The sequence below is a fragment of the Geotrypetes seraphini genome, chromosome 16, assembly GCF_902459505.1.
Source record: "Geotrypetes seraphini chromosome 16, aGeoSer1.1, whole genome shotgun sequence".
In the NCBI taxonomy this organism is placed as follows: Eukaryota; Metazoa; Chordata; class Amphibia; order Gymnophiona; family Dermophiidae; genus Geotrypetes; species Geotrypetes seraphini.
In genome coordinates this window covers 5,363,160-5,386,253 of record NC_047099.1, presented here as the reverse complement: position 1 = coordinate 5,386,253, position 23,094 = coordinate 5,363,160, and the positions used below count along the sequence as shown (strand labels likewise).

At 44.1% G+C, this 23,094-nt stretch overlaps 1 protein-coding gene across 1 annotated transcript; it reads left to right on the top strand.

Annotated features, from left to right (window-relative positions):
• The first annotated feature begins 4,499 nt into the window (after nucleotides 1-4,499).
• SLC22A17 (solute carrier family 22 member 17) lies at nucleotides 4,500-21,627 on the top strand. The gene is made up of 10 exons (XM_033924276.1): nucleotides 4,500-4,759; nucleotides 5,522-6,026; nucleotides 6,694-6,797; nucleotides 11,925-12,079; nucleotides 12,257-12,422; nucleotides 13,551-13,705; nucleotides 17,198-17,303; nucleotides 17,739-17,962; nucleotides 18,844-18,955; nucleotides 20,783-21,627. Exons 1-10 carry the CDS (start codon nucleotides 4,686-4,688, stop codon nucleotides 21,066-21,068), a joined length of 1,887 nt encoding a protein of 628 aa, XP_033780167.1. The 5' UTR covers nucleotides 4,500-4,685; the 3' UTR covers nucleotides 21,069-21,627.
• The last annotated feature ends 1,467 nt before the right edge of the window (nucleotides 21,628-23,094 follow it).

Here is a 23,094-nt window from a genome sequence, read left to right as displayed (position 1 = left end):
ACCGAAGTATCCTTTTAGCTGTCGCCGTCACCTTTTCAACCTGTTTGGCCACCTTAAGATCATCCCATACAATCCCACCCAAGTCCCGCTCTTGTGTTATGCACAAAAGTTCTTCACCCCCTAAACCAGTGGACTCCAACCCTTTGCAGGGCCACATTTTGGATTTTTAGGAACTTGGAGGGCCTCAGAAAAAAATAGTTAATGTCTTATTAAAGAAATGAGATAAAACTCTAGTTTATAAACCTTTCCTTTTGACTAAGTCTTAATAATAATATTGTCATTTATAGCTAAAGAGACATCTGATCAAGAAATTGTTTTATTTTTCTTGTGTGATTATGATAAACATACTGAGGGCCTCAAAATAGTACCTGGTGGGCCGCATGTGGCCCCCGGGCCGCCAGCTTGAGACCACTGCCCTAAACTGTAGTTCCTTTGGGTTTTTGCAGCCCAAATGCATGGCCTTGCATTTTGTACCATTAAGTTTTAGCTGCCACATTTCAGACCATTCAAGCTTTGCTAGGTCTTTCTTCATGTTATTCACACCATCCGGGGTGTCTACTCTATTGCGGATTTTGGTATCATCCGCAAAGAGGCAAATCTTACCTGGCATCCCTTCATCAATATCGCTTATAAAAATGTTAAAAAGAACAGGCCTAAGAACCGAACCTTGAGGCGCACCACTGGTAACATTCCTTTCCTCATCTTTCACTCAACCAGTTCTTGACCCAGCCTGTCACTTTGTGGCCCATCCTGAGGGCACTCAGTTTGTTTATTAGACATCTGTGTAGCGTTGCTAAAATCTAAATACACCACATCTAGCGCACTCCCTCTATCCAGTTCTCTGGTCACCCAAGCAAAGAAATTGATCCGATTTGTCTGGTGAATCCATGTTGCCTCTGGTCCTGTAATCCACAGGATTCCAGAAACTTCATCATTCTCTGTTTTAAAAGTGTTTCCATTAATTGGCTTACCACAGAAGTTAGACTTACTGGCGTGTAATTCCCCACTGCTTTATACTCATATATACCCCACACAATTATATAGAAACTTGATGTCAGATTAAAGCCGAATGGCCCATCCAGTCCGCCCTTCCACATCATTCACTATCTTCTCTTCTCCCTACGAGATCCCATATGCCTGTCCCATGCTAACTTGAATTCACATACAGGAAAAGCGCATTACACACACAAACATTTTTATAAAATCGTCTTCATAAAATCTTGTTAAGAACATAAAACTAGTCATACTGGGGCCGACTGATGACCATTGAGCCCAGACTCCTGCCAATCCAGGTCACAAGTACCTGATAGTATCCAAAAAAATAGCAAAATCCCAAAGAATAGCAAGATAGTAAAGTTAGTTACCTGTAGCAGGGTTTCTCTGAGGACAGCAGACCCTATATTCACATGGGTGATGTCATCCACAGAACCCGGTATGATGTCACCCATACGTGAGACAATATAACTGCTTGTCCTTGGAGAATCCAAGCTACGAACCCCAAGGATAAATAGTTGTTTCCCCATGCCTGTCTTATAAGCAGTTTATGAATTTTAACTCTTAAGAGCATGTCCAAACCATTTTTTAATGCTTTACCAGTTCTCCAGCTTAACTATTTGTTAAGTGAAAAGATATTTTCATCCAAAAATATCACCATGTAACGTCACAGAGTGCCTCCTACTCAAACAATTGATTCAGGTTTACTTGTTCTACTCCGCTCAGGATTCAGATTTTTTAATACTTTATTTTGAAACAGTTAAGTGTAATGCAGACAATAGTAAAGAAAAAGAGCATTATTGTCTGTTAACAAACAATCCTGTTGATCCAAGATTCCCTCCCCCATCAATAGATATCTTAATCGAACTAAGAGATTGGAAAGTTACACATTAAGCAATTGACTGCGAGCCGCAGGAATTAATGAGTTCCAGAATGGCTCCCACATAGATCGGGAAACAGAAAAGGCAACGGAGGTGTCTTTTCAACCAATGATATACTGTAATCTTTATTGAGAAAATAATGGTCCCTTTTGGGACCATTATTTTCTCAATAAAGATTATATCATTGGTTGAAAAGATACCTCCCTTGCCTTATCTGTTTGACAGTCTATACCCCAAGGTGAGGTGTTCTTCTGCCTCTTTGTCTGTCCCATGTAGATAGGAACAGGATTCTGATTTTTTGGGAGGTGGATTTTCAATCACAAACCAAAGCATTTATTTAATTTTCTAAACTGTTCTCCCAAGGGAGCTCAGAGTGGTTTACATGAATTTAGTTAGGTAATTAATCATTTTTCCCTGTCTATAAGTGACTTGCCCAAAATCACAAGAAGTAGTGTGGATTTGAACCCACAACCTCAGGGTGCTGAGTCTGTAGCTGTAACTACAGCACCAAACTTTCCCCTTTGTCATGTCCAAACAACAGAAATGAACTCTACCCTTAACCTGGAGAAAGTTGGATGCCATCTCCGTTTCTCATCTTAATATTTACAAGTGTATATGGTATCTCTTTGACTTTGCATGTGGACTCCTTGTCTCATGTTATTTTCTGCTTCTAGAGTCCAATCTCTTTGACTGGACACTAAAGAACAAACGGGAGGAAAAAAAAAAAAGAACTTCAAGCAGGAAGAAGGGGGGGAAAATGGAGAGCAGGAAAAGATAGCATCAGAGAGGCAGGAAAAGACCACAGTGAAGTGACAGAGAGAGAAGGAGAGTGGACTGAGGTGAGGGAAGTTATGAGCCACACAGGAGGGGAAGAGGGATGAGAAAAGACCTGAAACAGGAAGGAAGGAATGGAGGAGGGAGGGATGAAAAAACATGAAACAGAAGAAAGCTGAAGCTGGGATGAGGAAAGATATAGAACAGGAAAGCTGGAATGGAGCAGGGATAAAGGAATGAGAAAATATATGGAACCGGGGAAAATGACTGGGTTGGGGATGGAACGATGAGGAAAGATATGGGACAGGAAATGAATAAAAGACACGGAACAGGAAGGAAAGCACAGAGCAGGGATGAGAAAAGATCCGGAACAGGAAGGCTGGAATATAGGAGGGATGGAATGGAGGTGGGGCTTCCCTTTTGACAGACAGTTTCAGGAGGAGTCTGGCACAGAGAGCCATCTCCTTCCTGCTCTCCGACTTCTTACCCCTTAGTAGAAGCAGAGAAATTTCCTGCTCCAGGGCTAAAATGAATGACGCAGAGATTAAATGCCAGCTGTATGCAGGCAATCCACTCAAGGTCTCCTCTATTCCAGAGAATGTGCGAGAGAACATCAGTGGGGAATTTAGGAAAAGAGGCACAATATAATTTCCCCCATCCCATTAAAAAAAAAAACAAGCTCCAACACTACATAAGAACATAAGAGTTGTTATACTGGGGCAAGAGCCCAAGAAATAAAACAGATTTTATGCTACTTATCCTAGAAATAATGGCTTACGGACTTTGCTTTTAGGAAAGTATCAACCCCTTTTTTAAACCCTGCAAAGCTAACTATTTTTACTGCATTGGCAATGAATTCCAGAATTTAATTACTCATAGAAAAATGAAGGCAGATAAAAGACCATATGGTGAATAAAGAAATATTGTGGGGTTTGTTTTAAATCTATTATTTCGTACTTTCATTGCCTGCCCTTTAGTCCTAATATTTTTGGAAAGAGTAAAGAAGTGATTCACATCTACCCTTTCCACTCCATTCAATATTTTATGGACATGTATCATATCGCCCCTGAGCCCCTTTAGTCTTTCCTCATAGGGAATTCATACCTCACCTTAAATAAATCTGCAAGTTTTAAATTGTTTATAAAATAAACTGGAATAAAAAATATATCCCTGAACCTTTTGTGTAATAAAAACATACATTCGGGGCTAATTAGCAGCAACAAGTCCTCTCATATGGGAATTTGGCCTGGAATAAATCGTTAACCTATAAAGGTACAGAATGGAGCAGAATCCCCTCCATGTGTACAAAAACTCTCCCGACAGCAGTGGCAGAGTAGAATTAGGACATTTCTAATTGTGGTTCTCCATCAGATTATTCTGTATTGGGTCTGTCCGTGTTCTACGTGTGTGACTCGGGTCAGGAATTCTGCTTGTGTGTATTCTGTATTGAGTAAAGGGTCTGTATGTGTTCTGAATATTTGAGATGAGGGATTTTACTGGTATGTAGCTTCTGTATCGGGTGAGGATCTGTCCGTGTCCTACATGTGTGACCTAAGTCAGGAATTCTGCTTGTGTGTGGTTTTACCTTTATTATTGGGTGAGGGTCTGTCCGTGTTCCACGTGTGTGACTCGGGTCAGGAATTCTGCTAGTGGGTAGTTTCTCATTCTGTACTGAGTAAAGGGTCTGTATGTGTTCTGTATATTTGAGGTGAGGGATTCTGCTGGTATGTAGCTTTTGTGTGAGTCCTGCCGGTTAGTGATACATAAGTGCTGGGTGTGAATACTGAAGTGGTTCCTGTTGCAGTGCTTGCGTCCATCGATGCCACAGAGTCTCCTCCTCTGTCTCCTCCCTGCTTTTTTTTCCCCTCAGATCCTTTCTCTACAGGTCAAACAATAAGCTTGAGTATCGGCAGCTTCCCGGATGCACCTCTCAGGCTATGGCTGGCTAGATCTCTTTGTAATGGGGGGCCGGCGATCTTCCACCAGCTCTGAAGTCTGGTACCCTGCTTCCTACCGCACTCCAGTTCCTCTTCCCTGATGGAAGGGCCCTGGGCCCAGCTGCTGCCTCCTCACCGGGGCCTCCTGTGCTGCCCCAGGGCTGAAGAGGGCAGGTGAGTGAAGAAGTTGTGGCCCCCTCTTTCTGGCGGAGAACCTTGAGTTTCCCATTAGGCTATTTTTGAGGGACAAAGCTGCTCAGAGCCTGAGTCTCTCTCTCTCTCTCTCTCTGTGTCTCTGTCTTCTTTTCTGTGTGTGTCTATCTTTCCCTCTCTCTTTTTTCTGTATGTGTGTGTGTCTCTTTCTTTTTCTCCGTGTGTGTCGTTCTCTCTCTCTTTTTCTTTATGTGTGTGTGTCTCTCTCTCTCTTTCTGTGTGTGTCTCTCTCCCCCCCCTCTCTCTCTTTCTCTGCATGTACATGTGTTTGTGTATATATTTTCTATATATAGATGGAGAGGCAAATAATATCAACCCTCAGATGTGCTTGTAATGGTTATTTGTATCCAACCCAGCTCTTGTCACAGAAGTGCATGAGAGAGCCAGAGACATCTCAGAGAAATACACAGAAAGAAAGAAAGAGACAGAGAGAGTCAAGGGAAGATCCATAGAAAAAGAGAGAGGCACAGAGAGAAGAGAGCCAGAGAGAAAGGAACAATTGGACAGCAGCACAGGCAAGAATGAGGCAGAGAAGCAGAGGCAGGTAGAGTGTTGGCAGATGGGTGAAATAAAGGGACACACATAGGAATTTGTTTCTGGTGCAGGGTGTCTCTTATGGACTGTTGGGTGGGATGTCCTGTCGCAAGCTTCAATTTTCTCTCTTTGGCATCCCATGGGTCCCTTGTGCTTTTTACATGTTCCACATTCTCGGTTTTCTTTCAGAGGCTTCAAGGTCTTCACACCTCCTGGGACCACCTGCACCACCGCAATGGAGGGGGGTGAGAGGGAAGCAGAGCTGGGGTCCCTGCAGAGAGACTTGTCCAGTCCCAGCATGCTGCAGCTGAGCAGGGAGTCTGTCTCCTTTGAGAACTTGGTGGCCAGGATTGGGGGCTTGGGGCCAGCTCAGCGCCTACAGCTGGTCCTCAGCTGGCTGCCCAATGTTTTTGTGGCCTTAGCACTCTTCTCAGATGTCTTCATCACATTGACTCCGGCCCATCACTGCCACGTGGACGCCAAGGGCCTGCCCTTGGCCCTACAAAATCTCTCGGGGGAGAGACTGCTGAATGTCAGCATCCCGCTGGAGAGAAATGCTGAGGGCAGAATGGTCCACAGTCAATGCCAGCGCTACCGTTACCGTGACAACGAGTCCCGAAGAGAGACGGAGCCCTGCAGGGGAGGCTGGGAGTACAGTGAGCACCAGGGGCTGAGGAAGAACATGGTCACTGAGGTACAAGAGCCTTCCCCCCCCAACACAACTTTGCAAGAACTGGCATTCCTCCACCATTCTCGACAACTCCCTCCTCGCAGCCAGCAGTCCCCCAGCATTCTCTACAGCTCTCCCAAAAGCCACCACTTCTCCCATTATTCCCTACAGCTCCCCCTCAACCAGAACTCCCCCCACACACATAGACAGCACTCTCCCCCCTATTCTCTACAATTGCCTCACTGACAGCCATCACTCCACCATTCTCAACAGTTCTCCAAAAAGCTATCACTCCCCCACTACTCTCTATAGCTCTCCCCCAGCCAGCACTCTTCTACTATTCCCTACAGCCCCCCCCACACACACATAGCCAGCATTCCCTCACCATTCCCTTCACCTCCTCCATTATTCCCTACAGCTCTCTCTCTCCCACAGCCAGCACCCCCCTCACCATTCTCTTCAGCTCCTCCAAAGAAAGAATTCCCCAATTATTCCCCACAGCCAGCACTCTCTACCACCTCCTGTAGCCCCACCCCCACCGTTAGCACCCACCACCACCACCACCACCAAACCTTAGAGCTTGCCCCATTCCCTCTTCCCCCTTCTCCACAGCCCTTGATCTTGCTTCATGCTCTGCTGGGTCTCCCGCTGACAGAAAGCTGGCATTAATGTCCTGGGCTTGTCTCTGCAGTGGGATCTGGTCTGCAGCCAATACTGGGAAGTGCCTGTGGAGGAAGTCTGTTTCATCCTTGGTTTTCTCGTTGGATATCTCCTGCTGGGTTATGCTTCAGACAGGTAGGACGCTCCCATCTGCCATCTAATTCTGCTTCTCCCTGACAATCTGCCTTCCTTATTGGTTCTTGGCTCCCTCCCTATCTACTCTGTCTTGCATGCCTTCTCCAGAGTCAGAAACTTTCTCAGACTGACACTGTATATATGTGTTGCCAAAAATTTTTTAAAATACTAAAACAGAGAAGAGTAATTCCACAGAGTCCCCAGGATTAGACACCGTTTTCTTGCTTATTCTTTTCTGGGAAGTTTTTAATTTTCTCTCTCTTTGAATCTTATACAGTACAGGAGGAAAAGCACTTGCTTCTAACTTGGGTCAGGATTCCACTGATTGTAATGTTCTATCTGCCGTTTCTCCTCTTTCCCCGGGCTTAGACACAGTTTTTCTGGCCACACTGAGAGAGTCCTATAGTCAGTGCCCCTCTAATTCTAGAAAGTAGTGTATCCAAATTTGCAACTAAAATTCCAATTTGGACATGCAAGTTATTGAATGAAGTTGGTTGCATGTGTTACTTAATTATGAACAAACAAACACAGCGGAGAAGCCCATGGGCGCAGAATAATCTTTTATTAAAATGCTGTCAGTACGACTTGACATGGCCGTGTTTCGGCCCCTTGGCCTGCATCAGGAGTCTTATAAAGTTCTATCAGTGTACCGTATCAAATGAGTTTCCAAGTTTATTTCATACTTGATATCTCAATGGTTACCTAGATGGTTTACAATACTAAATTTTAAAAATTAAAAAAAAGGGAGGCATTCATAGTCAAAACTATCAGACAAAGACACATGGTAACAAAGGGGTCCATGGGTAAAGAGAAGTAAAGTGAATCGAGATAAAATCAATTAAAAGGGAGAGAACAATAGGGGTGGGGATATTGCTTCATAAACGTGGTTCGTAGCTATTAATCTGTTTGGCCATATGTGCTTTTTTAAAAAAAATTATTTATCTTATTTGTTACAATTAAATAACATATATTCATGAATATCAACAAAACTTCAGCAACTAAGGAAAAATAAACATCGTCAATGATCTGGTCGCCAGTTCCCAGTCTAGGAAATCTGAATCTATTTATGTAGTACCATCATTGACAGCCATAATGTGTGGCTTACTTTACAATGTCACTAAACTCTTTCCTACACTGAAAAAGTAAAAACTTTCAACAAAATCACTAAAAATCATAATGAAAACTGAAAATCAAATCACTGTACTGCATTAAGAACCCTGACACCAAACAAATAGATGGCTAAGTACTCCCACTCATGTCGCCAATGTCCGTTCAAACAGTACGGTTTTGAACATCTTCCTAAATTGTAAAACGCTTGCAGCTTGCCTGAATTACAAAGGCAGCATATTCCGACAAATTGGACCCTGATAGAATTTTATAGGATTCCTGATGCAGGCCAAGAGGCCGAAACACAGCCATGTCACGTCATATTGACAGCATTTTAATAAAAAATTATTCTGCACCTATGGTCATCTCCGCTGTGTTTGTTTGTTCATTATTAAGTTACATATGATCATAAGTAACATAGTTAATGATGACAGATAAAGACCTGAGTGGTCCATCCAGTCTGCCCAACCATAAATGCTCCAGAAATTCATTATTTAGTTTAAATGTTCCTTTTTCTTAGATATTTCTGGGTCAGAAACCCACAGCCCTGCCCAGTAGTGTGCTTAGGTTCCATCTACTGGAGTCTCCATCAAAGCTCACTCCAGACCATCTTAACCATCCCAGCCATCAAAGTCCTCCCCTGACTGTCCTCAACTGAATGGCCATATACGGGACACAGACCATGTAAGTCTGCCCAGTACTGGCCTTAGTTCCTTCAATATAAGAATAGCCTTCCTGGGTCAGACCAATGGTCCATCAAGCCCAGTAGCCCATTCTCACAGTGGCCAATCCAGGTCACTAGTACCTGGTCAAAACCCAAGGAGTAGCAACAGTCCATGCTGCCAATCCAGAGAAAGCAGTTGCTTCCCCCATGTCTTTCTCAATAACAGACTTCCTCCAGGAAATTGTCCAAAACTTTCTTAAAACCAGCTACGCAATCTCTGGCAATGTGTTCCAGAGCTTAACTATTCTCCGAGTGGAAAAAAATTTCCTCCTATTGGTTTTAAAAGTATTTCCCTGTAACGTCATCGAGTGTCCACTTTTGACAGAGTGAAAAATCGATCCACTTGTACCCGTTCTACACAACTTAGGATATTGTAGACTTCAATCATATCTCCCCTCAGCCATCTCTTTTCCGAGATGAAGAGTTTTTGCTCAAACGAGAGGAGTTCCATCCCAGTTATCATCTTGGTTGCTCTTCTTTGAACCTTTTCTAGTGCCGCTATATCTTTCTCGAGATAAGGAGACCAGAAATGAACGCAATACTTCAGGTGAGGTCGCACCATGGAGCGATACAGGGGACTTATAACATTCTTAGTCTTATTAACCATCCCTTTCCTAGCATCCTGTTTGCTTTTTGGTTGCTGCCACACATTGGGCGGAAGGTTTCATGGTATTGTCTACGCATGCAATTGACCTAATTCTATAACTTGCATGTCCAAATGGCATTCTAGTTGCAAATTTGGATACTTGACTTTCTAGAATGAGAGGGTTAGCCTTTTCTTAGGTTGGGTTGTAGCTGTGTGAGTCTTGGCAGTTAGTGTTATTACAGTGTGGCAGGTTTTGCTGTGATTTTTGCAGGGCTTTATTACTGAGGTGACACCATAATTTGAATATTCTTAATTGTATGCTGATCTGCTCTGTACCCCTTACTGGGGCAGTTTCAGTGAGCACGGGATATCTGTAGCGTTGGGGTTGTAGAGGTTTTATCCGGTTTCTGTACCATTCTTCATAGTAAAATCAGGAGAAGAATCCTCATGGCGAAATACAGTAAAATGTCAATCAAAATGAGGTATAGAAACCAAATGACCTCCAAACAGTGGTAAAGTCATGTAGATGAAAAGTCTTTATTCACAAGGTTTAGGCTTCCTTGTCGAAACATGGCCGTGTCAAGTCCTCCTTATTAATTATCCCTGTGAACAAAGACTTGTCATCTATACCATTGTTTTTCAACCTTTTTACACCTATGGACCGGCAGAAATAAAAGAATTATTCTGTGGACCAGCATCTGTCTGTGGACCGGCGGTTGAAGAACAATGGGCTAAGTCATGGGCCAGACCCCAATCATCTCTATCCAATCTCCATCCCAGACCCCGCCCCCATAATAGTACTAATTGCACCTTGTACGTCCCGTGCCTCATCTGGAAGCCTTCCCTCTGACGTTGCAACGTCAGAGAGAAGGCTTCCGGTTCAGGCACAGGATGCCCGTAGGAGCCCCTGCCCGTGGCTTTGTGCACTGAATCAGTTAGGAAAAGGGAGCTGGCTCGAAAATAACGCCGCATCGATCGCACCGTGGACCGGCAGTTGAAGAACACTGGCTAAGTCATGGGCCAGACCCCGCCCAACTCTACTCAATCTCCACCCCAGACCCCGCCCCCATAATAGTACTAATTGCACCTTGCACGTCCCGTGCCTCATCTGGAAGCCTTCCCTCTGACGTTGCAACGTCAGAGAGAAGGCTTCCGGTTCAGGCACAGGATGCCCGTAGGAGCCCCTGCCCGTGGCTTTGTGCACTGAATCAGTTAGGAAAAGGGAGCTGGCTCGAAAATAACGCCACATCGATCGCACCGTGGACTGGCAGTTGAAGAACACTGGCTAAGTCATGGGCCAGACCCCGCCCAACTCTACTCAATCTCCACCCCAGACCCCGCCCCCATAATAGTACTAATTGCACCTTGCACGTCCCGTGCCTCATCTGGAAGCCTTCCCTCTGACGTTGCAACGTCAGAGAGAAGGCATCCAGTTCAGGCGCAGGATGCCCGTAAGAGCCCCTGCCCTTGGCTTTGTGCACTGAATCAGTTAGGAAGAGGGAGCTGGCTCAAAGATAATGCCGCATCGATCGCACCGTGGACCGGCGGTTGAAGAACACTGTTTTGGGCCTGATGCACGTGCTGGCCCTGTGGACCGGCAGGAAATTTCTGTGGACCGGCACTGGTCCATGGACCGGTGGTTGAAGAACACTGATCTATACCACTTTTTCACTGTTTGAAGGTCATTTGGTTTCGACACCTCTTTCCCATTCTTCACAGGGTCCTATTGACGACAGACCTCCTCCGCCCCATAGAATGAATGCTGCTATAAAATCATTTCATAGTAGTTTTATTGGGGGGGGGGGGAGATTTTCTCATACAGTTCTTTCATGTCAGCTTAAGGCTCTGAGAAGCTGCCCACTTAGATCAGGTAGATTTAACAACAATAAATATCATAAAATTGTTCCACTTGTTAGGCCGAGCGTATTATTCCAACGGAAGAAAAAGCCTAACAAGTGGAGCAATTTTATGATATATTTACTGCTATTTATTTACCCACTTCCATCTATTTATATTGATAGGTAGATTTAACGTGCATTTAAAAATCCTGAATGCCTAATTCGTGTGCCTAATTGAAATTTTATATTAACAGCAGGAAGGGACGGGGGGGAGCACAGATTAGCACGGATTACAGTAACGCGTGTTAACAGCGATTCTGGAAATTTCATCACATCTCTACAGAGGTATTAACAACCTGTGGGGATGCACATTGACTTTTGAAGTTGCCACCCACCTCCCCCTCCCCCTCCAAGCACTGACCGCACCGCCTTCACAAAGAAAATATCACTGCCACAGAGGTGTTTAAATTGTGGTAGTAAAGCATGATGAAACTTGATGTTAATGGCAAAATCTTTTTGCAATATTGTGACACCATGGATCTGCATTGTTGTCATATGGCTCCAGAACAAAAGAGAATGGATTGAGACATCCGGGTTTTACTGCCATTGGTTCCAATAGAAGTAAAACCCAGATGTGTCCTACTTACTTCCATTGCTTTTGGTGGAAATATAACCCAGATGTCTCAATCCGTCCTCCTTTTTCTGGAGCCATATGGTAACCCTAGGCCAGAGTATACCCTCCTGGTTATTTAAGCAAAACTGGAACAGGCATTGGGCCTGAATTACTCACCTAGAAAATGCCTAATTTGGGCATCCTGGTTACCTGTAGGGCTGCTGAATTGCAGTTCTCCCTGTGTGTTTTTCTCTCACAGGATGGGCAGGCGTAGGACCTTCCTAGTGTCTCTGGTATCGGCACTGCTCTGTGGGATTCTGGGAGCTGTTGCGAATTCTTCAGCCGTCTTCATTTTGATACGATTCCTTCTGGGGTCTCTGCTGGCAGGTCTCTTCCTCTCCCTCTATATCCTCCGTAAGTCTCCTACCTGTGGTTTTGGTCAGGAAAGCCCATTATGGCTTTGAAGTGCCTCATGGTGATATCTTGTGTCATTATGACTTCTGAATGAGGCTCAGCTGTTCTGTCATGGAGTATTGGAATAGTGCCAGAGTGCAAATTCAGTCCTGTTGTGTTGTCTCTTTGTCTTCCCAGGACTGGAGCTCTGTGACCCCTCTCAGCGTCTCACTGCGACCATGTTGGGATATTTCTTTGTACTGGGGGGCCAGTTCCTTTTGCTGGGTATCGCCGTGGGGTGTCAAGACTGGCGGGTGATGCAGGGGGTGATCACAGCCCCCTTTGCTCTCTTCCTCTTGTACAGGTTAGGTGACTCTTCCTACTGCTTTACCTTTACATAGTAGCATAGTAAATGACGGCAGATAAAGGCCCGAATGGTCCATCCAGTCTGCCCAATCATACATGCTCCATAAATGGTCCTTTTTGTGGGCCGGTAGTGTGCTTAGGTTCCATCTACTGGAGTCTCCATCAAAGCTCAATCATATTTTAATTGTAACAAGCTGTCAAGGAGGGCCCAAGAACAGCAACTCATCAGGCACCTCAGTATCATCACACCATCACCATATGGCTCCAGAAATAGGAGGACGGATTGAGACATCCGGGTTTTAGCCACAAAAGCAGCAAAACTAGACAACCAGATCTCCAATCTACTGATAGCAACGTTCAGAAAAGAAATAAAGACTCTACTTTTCAAAAAATTCCTGAAATCGACTTAATACCGCAAGCACCTTCCTATTTCCCCAAAGCAACCTGATCTCTTCTCTGTCTCCCCTGGAAATTGCCAGAAATCGTCTTTTGTAATCCACCTTGAACCGCAAGGTAATGGCAGAATAGAAATCACTAATGGAAGCAATGCAAGTAAAACCCGGATGTCCTCCTTTTTCTGGAGCCATATGGTAACCCTATAAATTTGTCAGAGCTGAAAGTTCCCTTATACCAAATAACTGTGTGTTTCTCAGTGTGAGCTACGACTACTATTCATTATGTCTATAGCGCTACCAGACGCACGCAGCGCTGCACAGAGTCACAAAGAAGAAAACGGTCCCTTCTCGAAAGAGCTGACAATCTAAGCAGCCAAGACAGACACACAGGATGGGAGGGGAGGGACAACAAGCCTCCCACAGAAAAGGGGTCTTTTTTTTAATGAACATGAAATTAATTTGACTACTAGATTTTCCCTTAAATTATAAACAAATTTGTGGCACTTCTACAGTTAAAAATCTGCCTCAGCTGCTTCTCTATCTGTTTTTGTAAATTATCGGCTCCAGGAATCTTGGGTCTGGGACTCTGGCATCCCTTTTCAGCTTGCAGGCTGGAAGTTCTCCGTCCCTAACACCTGAGTGCTGTCACATTTTAGCTTACAAATGCACAGAACTAATTCTGCTTTTCTCCCTGTGCCCCCGCTCTCTGGGTCCTTTACATCCCTCTGCAGCTACCCAGACCTGTTCCTGGAGTCCCCACGTTGGCTTCTGGCCTCCCTGCGAGTTGCTGAGGCTAAAAAGGTGCTGAAGGTCCTGGTGGAGCGAAAGGGCCACCACAGGTTTGACAATATACCAGACAGAAGTGACGTCGAAGAGGTCTTTGCAGGTACAGTTGCTAGGGAGGGGGGTGCCCTCGGGAATAGGAAGCAGTGTTTGCAAAGTAGAGATGTTACCGAGGATGTGTATGCAAACACCAGGCCCGGATGCTCTGTAATTGCAGTTAAAATTTATTTATTTAGTTATTTACAGGGATTCCTAGGAGCTCACACATACCTCCTACATTGAAACAGTTGCAATTATCCATCAAATGTTGTACCATATTGCTCCAAGGGTACTAAAATAATTGTTTGAAATTTACCCTCCTAGAAGAAATCTAAGGTCTGAAAAAACTATGAAATTGAGTTTCGAGGGGAGTGGGCGACGAGATGGCAGATGAAGTTCAATGTAGAGAAATGTAAAGTATTGCATGTGGGAAGCAGAAACCCAAGGTACAGCTATACGATGGGAGGGATGTTATTGACTGAGAGTACCCAAGAAAGGGACTTGGGGGTAATAGTGGACAAGACAATGAAACCGGCACAGTGCACAGGGGCCGCTAAGAGAGCGAATAGAAAGCTAGGTATAATCAAGAAGGGTATTACAACCACAACGAAAGAAGTTATCCTGCCGTTGTATTGGGCGATGGTGCATCCGCAACTGGAATACAGCGTCCAATATTGGTCGTCGTACCTTAAGAAGGATATGGCAAAACTTGAGAGGGTTCAGAGGAGGGCGACACGTTTGATAAAAGGTATGAAAAACCTTTCATACACTGAGAGACTGGAAAAACTGGGGCTCTTTTCCTTGGAGAAGAGGAGAATTAGAGGGGATATGATAGAGACTTACAAGATCATGAAGGGCATAGAGAGAGTGGAGAGGGACAGATTCTTCAAACTTTTGAAAACTACAAGAACGAGAGGCCATTCGGAAAAGTTGAAAGGGGACAGATTCAAAACCAATGCTAGGAAGTTTTTCTTCACCTGGAATGCGCTCCAGAGGGTGTGATAGGACAGAGTACGGTATTAAGGTTCAAGAAGGGATTGGACAATTTTCTGAAGGAAAAGGGGATAGAGGGGTATAGACAGAGGACTACTACACAGGTCCTGGACCTGTTGGGCCACCGCGCGAGAGGACTGCTGGGCACGATGGACCTCTGGTCTGACCCAGCAGAGGCACTTCTTATGTTCTTAATTGGAGCATCAATGATGTCAGTGGCGGGTGTCAAACTTTGGAACGCTATGCCAGGCCTACTGCGATTCTGTGTTGGAAAGATCAACTTTAAGAAAATGTTGAAAATGCAGCTCTTTGTTAATGCTTTCCTATGAAATGTTGCTAATTTTGTTCATCCTGTAAAATATAATGCCAACGAATATCTGGGTTTTAAACTTTTTATAATTATATTGCAGAATGTTTTATTGATATGATGTTTGTCTATTGTTTGTTCATATCCATGCGACTAAAGGATGATCAGTATATCATGTGTGTAACCAATATGTTAACCGCATAGTATTATGCGGTATATAAATTTGTAAATAAAAATATTTAAAAATTTATATTCCGCATATCCTACAATTCTGTGCAGATTACAAGAGACATCCAAAATACAAGAGGACAAAATTCCCGACACAAATAAAATCATAAAAACTATCCCTGCAACAATACAACTTTCTGCCTTCTCCTATTTTACTGAAAATTGACAGCTGGCATATTGTCCACTACAAAAAAAGCCCCAAAGAAAACAGTGTGGAATGACGACGATCCTGAAATGGACTTTAATGAAAGAAGCAAAGTTCCAAATATACAATAAAATAATCCACATGCAGATCACAAGGACCTAGTCCGCTAATGGCGCAGGATCCAACACGGTCCACGTTTCGACAAGATGAATAATAAATTACAATGGAGTGATATGTAAACTGTAAAGCGAATGAAAGAGTGTGTGCGGCATGCAGAAAGAATAGAATGATGAAAATTGAAATGGTGCAAAGAAAAAATGAGATGGTTAAATTTAAAACATAAAAAAGAATGAGAAAAAAGGGCGAGGGACTACTGAAAAGTATCAACACAGTGAGTGAATCAGTGCAAATCGATACAGAACACAAGGTGAGAAATAAAGCCATAGGTGACCATTCTTTTCAATACGTGACCATATACCATGACCATAAATATAATATATATGTGCAAAGGCTATATAGTGAAATAAATTTACAACAACACAGGAAAAGAAAAGTAAAAAAGGGGAAAGAAGAAAACCAGAAAAGAACAATGTAGGACAACATACGTACCCTATGATGATGAATGCGTGGAAAAACTAATTAATGCAGAGGAGACAAATGTAAGAAATATATAAACAAATAAGAACATATATAAAAGCCCGTGTTATCATAAAAAAAAGGTTATTTTAGGTTAAAAGTCAATTTTATTTGTTCAAAATAGATTAAAATGAGACCTGCCTTTCCTGGCCGAAAGGACATATACTAAGCACACCAATAAAAACGGAATTCATCTAAAAATTAAATGTAAACTATGTGAAACACTAAAGAATATCACCAATTAAAACTAGAAAATGTATGTAGGAAACCCGAATGCCCTTAAGCCCAAAAGATGGGGCAGGTCAAGGAATTCATTCAAAATTCAAAAATGAAACAGAAAAAAATATATATATATAGCGCTCATGAACTCGAGATGCAACAACGTGCATTTGCCCCAGAAAAATCATATCGTACTTACGCGAGAGCCACAATCATAGGTGTGCTTTATTATAACATGTGTCGCGTGCATTTATAGCCGAAAGGGGCTCGTGTCGCAAAAGCGATGACTTTTCCTTATCGTTCGTGCTGTGGTTGGTTGTAAATGTGATTTTTCTGGGCTAATAGCGGCAGCTGGAAAAACGAAAAGTCAGGCTTTGCTGTGACTTGGGTGATTTTTCTTTTTGAATTCTCACAGCAGCTTTAACCAGCGCACACGAGACATGCCTTTAACACACATGCACAAGACGCGTTCTTTAGACACCCATATATTAAAAAGTATTTTTATGACTTTCCACACGCAATTAACAGTCCAGACCTGACCAACACCTCCTGACCTGTCGCTAAATTTGGGTCGTTAAAGGCCAGTGCTTTGTTCTGTCCATCGTGTGAGCATCGATCGGAGTGCTAATTTTAATACCAATGAGCTCATTGTAATCTATTTACATATGATTATTGGAGGCTGCTACAAACCATGAAAAGACCACAATTTGCCGTTTTGGGCATTGATGGCTGAAATATTTCAATGTTAAACAGGTTAAAACTGGTTTACTATTGATCGTTAAATGCACAGTGAGTTTTGAGCCTATGGGGGTCCCGAGCCCTAGCTTCCAGTCCTACTGCTGACACAAGACCGTTTGGATACTCAGAAATCCACCATCCTATAACATCTCTTTTACTGTCTCCTTCAAAAAGTCACATTATCTGTGATTTCTTTGTTGTGTCGCTGTGCCCAAATAGCATTTCTAAATTAATGTTTTATGGATGTATTTGGTTTTTTTAAACCCTGCCTTTTCCCTCCATCTTTACAGAGATAGAGAACACTTTTCACTCTTCCCACTTTACCCAACCCTCCACAGCTAAACTCTTCAGCTGCCGAAACATCTGGAAGAACCTGGTAATCTTGGGATTCACCACGTGAGTATCCACAAGCATGTAGGGGTTGGCCATGATGTGTAACTGTGACAGGCTGGGCAGAGAAGTTGGAGAGGCTTGACTTAAAACTGAAACATCACTTTCTGTACAGCATGGGGGCATGAGACGACTCAAGTAGCCAGCTCCAAGCCTTTGAGAGCAGCCGGGCCAGTTCTGTTTTGTCCTGTTGCTTCTGTGGACACATTGCATGCTGGGACTCGTAGTTTGCTTTTCAAGCACATTCCATTTATGAACTCATTTCAGTTTTTCTGGGGAGGAATTGCCCTGTAATGCATTAGTGTGAAAAAAATGGAGTCAGCTGATCAACATAAACTGGAGTTGTTTGGTGGCCCTTGACATTACTCATTGTGAAGGCCACTGATATTCTAGCATGACCAAAAGTAACCGTGTGTGTCCTGAATTTGCTGCTCCCCCCAGCTTAATTTCTAACGGGATCCATCACTGCTACGGAACCTTCCGGAAGAACATCCAGGGCACCAGGTCTGGGCTGTACTTCTCCTATCTGTTGTCTGCAGGCACGGGAGTGCTGGCGTGTATCTTTCTTTGCATGACGGTGGATCGTTTTGGGCGCAGAGGTGTCCTGCTTCTGTCTATGACCCTGACTGGGATCTCCTCCCTCATCTTGCTGGGGCTTATTGAGTGTAAGGACCTAAATATACACCTGTACTTGGGTTAGACTGCTGGCCAATTGTGAGTGTTTATTTTTCAGCTAATTAGGGGTTTGGTGAGGGCTTATAAATGGGGATACCAGAGGACCCCTGGCCCCGCCCTGTTCCATCCTCAGCCTGACCCCATTCCGCCCCCACATGAACCTGTCTCCTTCCCCAAGCTCAGGGCCACATCTGTAGGGCCTCTGTACATGCAGAGATGTTGACAGTATGACGTCACACGCATGTGCGCATGCGTGACATCATCATGTCGATGTCCACACAGACAAAGAGACCCTACAGCTCCGAGCTCAGGGCCTTCCACAACCCGAACAGTCGTCTTAAAAAAAAGGACGTGTCCAGTTTTCCCCGGACATCTTGTAATCCTACTTATAAAATTATTGCTTATCAGGGTTCCTGTTGTTTAGGTACTTTTTTCTGGCCGAGTCAAATGCAAAGATTTTTATAGCTCAGGAGTCGCAGGTCAAGGAAAAGCACAAAGCCCGAGTAGAGATTCCATGGTAGGGGTTACCAGACGTCCGGATTTCCCCAGACGGCTTTTCAGAACCCGGCACTTTGCCCGAGTTTTGAAAAGCCTCCTCAAATTGCGGGGGGCGGGGCTAGGGATGGAACTGGGCAGGTCTATGCATCCGGATTTTCCAATCTGTGGTGGGTGGGATGGGACAACTCTAGGGGAAGGACTGGTTTCCACCGTTTAAACAATAAACATCTATTTTTGTTAAGCATTAGAAGTATTTGATCAGTGTTTATTTGTTAAATCCTACAGTTGGAAGCCCTCAGTATAACAACACCCACCACCTCCCCTCAACACACACACATGTAATTTCCTCACAGGTGACGTCTTGTCTTCTCAGATTTGAACGAGGCTGCAATTCTGATATTTTGTGTGCTGGGCCTGTTCTCCTCCCATGCTGCTTCCTCTCTTAGTATCATCTTCACAGCAGAGCTGACGCCTACAGTCATCAGGTGAGAGTCCGAAGGGCTTCCTTGAGCACAAACACACACACATGTTGCATGTGTTCTGCTAATAATTAGCCATTTGCTAGAGTAAAATGGAAAATCTGGCTGCGGGAGATGCTTACTCGTGTGATAATCACACCCAAAAAGTGTAGCCAGACGTATAATTCTATATGAGTGCTGATATTGGCAGCTAGAAAGGAGGCCACTGATTTCTTCCTGTTTGAGCAGGTCGGGTGGCAGATTTTGGCCGCTGATGGGGATTAACCATCCCTGTCTACTACTCGATATCTACTCCAGTTGTGGAGGGAACCTGAGAGAAAGTTGGGGGGGGGGGGGGAGCTCAGGCTCCAAAATGGCTATGCCACTGAAAAAAATGAGAAAAGGCTCTTCAGTTTAGAGAAGAGACAGCAGAGGGGGATATGATAGTCTATTTGAACTTGACTGGAGCAAATAAAAGTGAATCAATTATTTGCTCTTTCATGGGATGATCCATGAAGTTACATAGTAACACATTTAAAACAAATAGGAGAGAATAATATTTTCCCTTAATGTATATAGCTAAGCTCTTGAACTTATTGCCAGAGGATGTGGTAACAGCAGTTAATGTAGCTGTTTGAAAAAAGCTTTGTACTAGCTTTGTTCCTGGAAGAAAAGTCCATAAACCATATTAAGCCAGGCCTAGGGAAAGCCACTGCTTATCCTTGGGGTTAACTAGCATAGAATCTTGCTACCTTTCGGCACTCTACCAGAAATTTGCAATCCAGTCTGGCTTCTGTTGGAAATGGGTCACTGGGCTAGACCCAGTACAGCAACTCTTGCATTCTTATCTTCTGAGTCAGGCTTAAATGCAAGCTATAACTTCATCTTCTTCAATCAAGGTTTTGTTGTTAACAATTTACAGATAAAGATCAGATGATAAGTAAGGGAGGGTCCTGCTCAGCGCCATAAACCCTATTTAGATGGCTTTGTGGAATCTCTTTGAAATTGTCATCCCCTGTCGTCTCTTTCACTTTAGGTCACAGGTGTCGAAGTCGGTCCTCGAGGGCCGCAATCCAGTCAGGTTTTCAGAATTTCCCCAATGAATATGCATTGAAAGCAGTGCATGCACATAGATCTCATGCATATTCATTGGGGAAATCTTGAAAACCCGACTGGATTGCGGCCCTCGAGGACCGACTTCGACACCCCTGCTTTAGGTGAATGCTGCCTTCTCTGCTGCGAGACCTTTATTTCTACAGATCCCAGAGGCTATTCCTGGCGTGCCATACACACACTCCTCTCCATGTGCGCACCCCCCTTTCCCTTTGCCTCTAGTTCACCACACAAGCGACAACGTCAATGTGTTCCTTGTGACCACGTCAGCTTTCCTGCTGACGTCTCTTCCGGGTGCCACCCATAGGAAGTGATGTCAGAGGGAGAGCCGCCAGGGTCACGAGGAGCACGTTGAAGTTGTTCCTCTTGGCGGTGAACAACTAGAAGTATGGGGGACAGGAAGTGGGGATGCACATGGCAAGGGGAATCGGGGGGGAGGGGGAGGGAGGGAGGGTGAGGGGGGGAGCTCTCACCCTCGCTATGCCACTGCTTACAGCCTCTCCTGGGCCTGTTCTGTGATTTAAACAAATGTTCATTATTCCCAATATATTGTCATTAATTATCAAAACAATTTACAATTTTAAAAACGAATGCTGTTGTCTTCTTTTTAGTTTGTTACTGCATTTTGTATGTTTCAAATGTAACTTGTTTAGGTTTTTACAGATAATACAGGATCGAAATCTGTTAAATAATAAAGGATGGTATCTGTCGGTCTCTCCTCCCCTCCCCACCGTTTCCTAGGGGTGAGGGTGTGGGGCTGATCCTGGCTCTGGCCTCACTGGGCAAGCTGAGTTCTCCGCTTATGGACCTACAGGACCGGCATGGCTACTTCCTGCAGCATGTGGTGCTCACCTCGATGGCAATCCTCTGCATTCTCAGTATCCTTTTGCTGCCTGAGAGCAAACGCAAGCCCCTTCCGGAAACTCTGGGAGACGGAGAACTGTACTGCCGCCCCTCACTACTGCTGCACTGCCGCCCACGTCAGGACCACATGCCACTGCTGTCTACGCCTAACCCTCCCATCTGACCCCGCCTTTGTCCCATCCTACCAAACCCTCCTTCAGGAGGGGTCAGAATGAACAGTCTTTGGGGAGCTCTAGCCTAAGGGGGAAGCCCTAGATATGCCCCACCGTACAGAAGAGCTGAGACCCAGCACGAGTCACTACCACTTGATGAAGAGTGAGATTGGGCATCTGCATTTTGATCTTCAAGGGTGTGAGCCCCCTCCCATCCAATGGGGATGTCGGAGTATGTAGAAGATACCTCAAGGACAATGAAGGGTGGGAAAAACCTTACTGCCTTGCTCCCCAAATAGCATTTTATTACATGGTAAAGGAGGTGGAAGCCTGGGATGATCATAGAAAATGACAATTTTGGGGAACTCTCTGCGTTTGATCAGATAAGAGCTCAGTGACATTAGCCTTGGCATAAACTTAAAACCCCATGAGAACTTCTGAACCTGGATCCACCTATGAAACCCTGAAAACCAAATTAGGACCATAGTATAGGGAGGCGGGTGGTGGAAATTATAATTTAGCTTGTTTTAATTTGTATTAATATGGAATAAAATGGTGTAGTGTCTTCTCTGCCTAGGTGATATCCCTCCTGGTCAGGCATCTTGCTACTTATCATAGTCTTCTGTCCTGGAGGAGGGAATCAGTCTTTCAGGCTTCTGTCACCCCACCCCACCTCGATTATCTCCTAATTCCTCTACCCAAGATTTTGACACTTAACATGATTCAAGCACCATAAGCATCCAATATCACCTCCCCCAGTGAAAAACAGTTCTGTAAAAATTCTGTATTTATATTTCTGCAAAGCTGCCAAATTATCCATGCCAGAAGGGAGACTTTGTGGCTTATCCTGGTTTTAAACTTACATCCCAAAGCAGTATTTGTAGTCCATTATTCTATCTATTGCAATGAGGGCTGCAGGTCCCATAATGCACCAAAATGAGGTTGACAGAAATCAGTACCAGCCAAAAAGTTTCTCTCTCTCCTGAATAGAGGCAACAGACTGACCAGCACCTGGTAGTATAAGGTATGGAGAAATTAGGTTCTTACTTGCTAATTTACTTTCTTATAGCCTCTCCAGACCGGTGTAGGATCTTACAAATGGGTATATATCTCATCATGACCAGCAGGTGGAGACAAACAAAACTGTGGAATAGTACATAATAGGTGCTTTTCCCTATTCCTAGCAGTCTGCCGAATAGCCAAACAGAACTGAGAACTTGAAACATAAATAAACAAGACTCCAAACAGGAGTAACAACTAATATGCCCAAATGCTGTTGGAAAATACAAAGGAGAGATCCCAGCAAGAAAATGTGGCAATGAGGGCAGGTTGACAGAAATTCAAGCTCGGGGTGAACTGTTGCTGCCTTTTTTGGCAACAACATCCAGGAAAGAGAGATCTAAGGAGGAGCAGCCAGGGTTATGCTGCTTTTTCCTGGTAAAACTACCACTTCCTCTTCAGCTGGAGACAAGGGGCTTTGGACCCAGAGCTCATCTGTTACTAACCCAATCTCTGGGCCAGCAAGGTTTCACACTAAGACCACTTCAGAACTTCTATTTCTGATAGTCTGGGCTCGGAAATAAAACCAACCTAGTGCTATGCCTAGAGTCAGGGGTTTAAACTACAAGGATTTCTTTCCCCCTCCCCCAAGCTGTTCATTGGACCCTCACATGCATCTTGGTCTTCAGGAGAATGAACCACCATCACATCATGTAAGGAATATTTCAGGAGCATAAGAGGTCACATATCTCCGACTCTACCCCTTTGGCATGTCATATCATGACCACTTATTCTAGAACTTTCTTTCCATTTCAAGGTTTTCAAGTGAATTACAAATACCATCTAGTCTAATTACTTATTACATCACCTCCCTTCAGCACAGCAAGGCAGTTTACAATAGAATAAAAATAAAACATACAATAACAACCTCCAAAGGTGTTAACACAGGCAGAAACTTAGACCAGTGGGTCTCAAACCTGTCCTAGGAGACCACCAGCCAGTCAGCTTTTCAGGAGAGCTTTAATGAAGATGCATGAA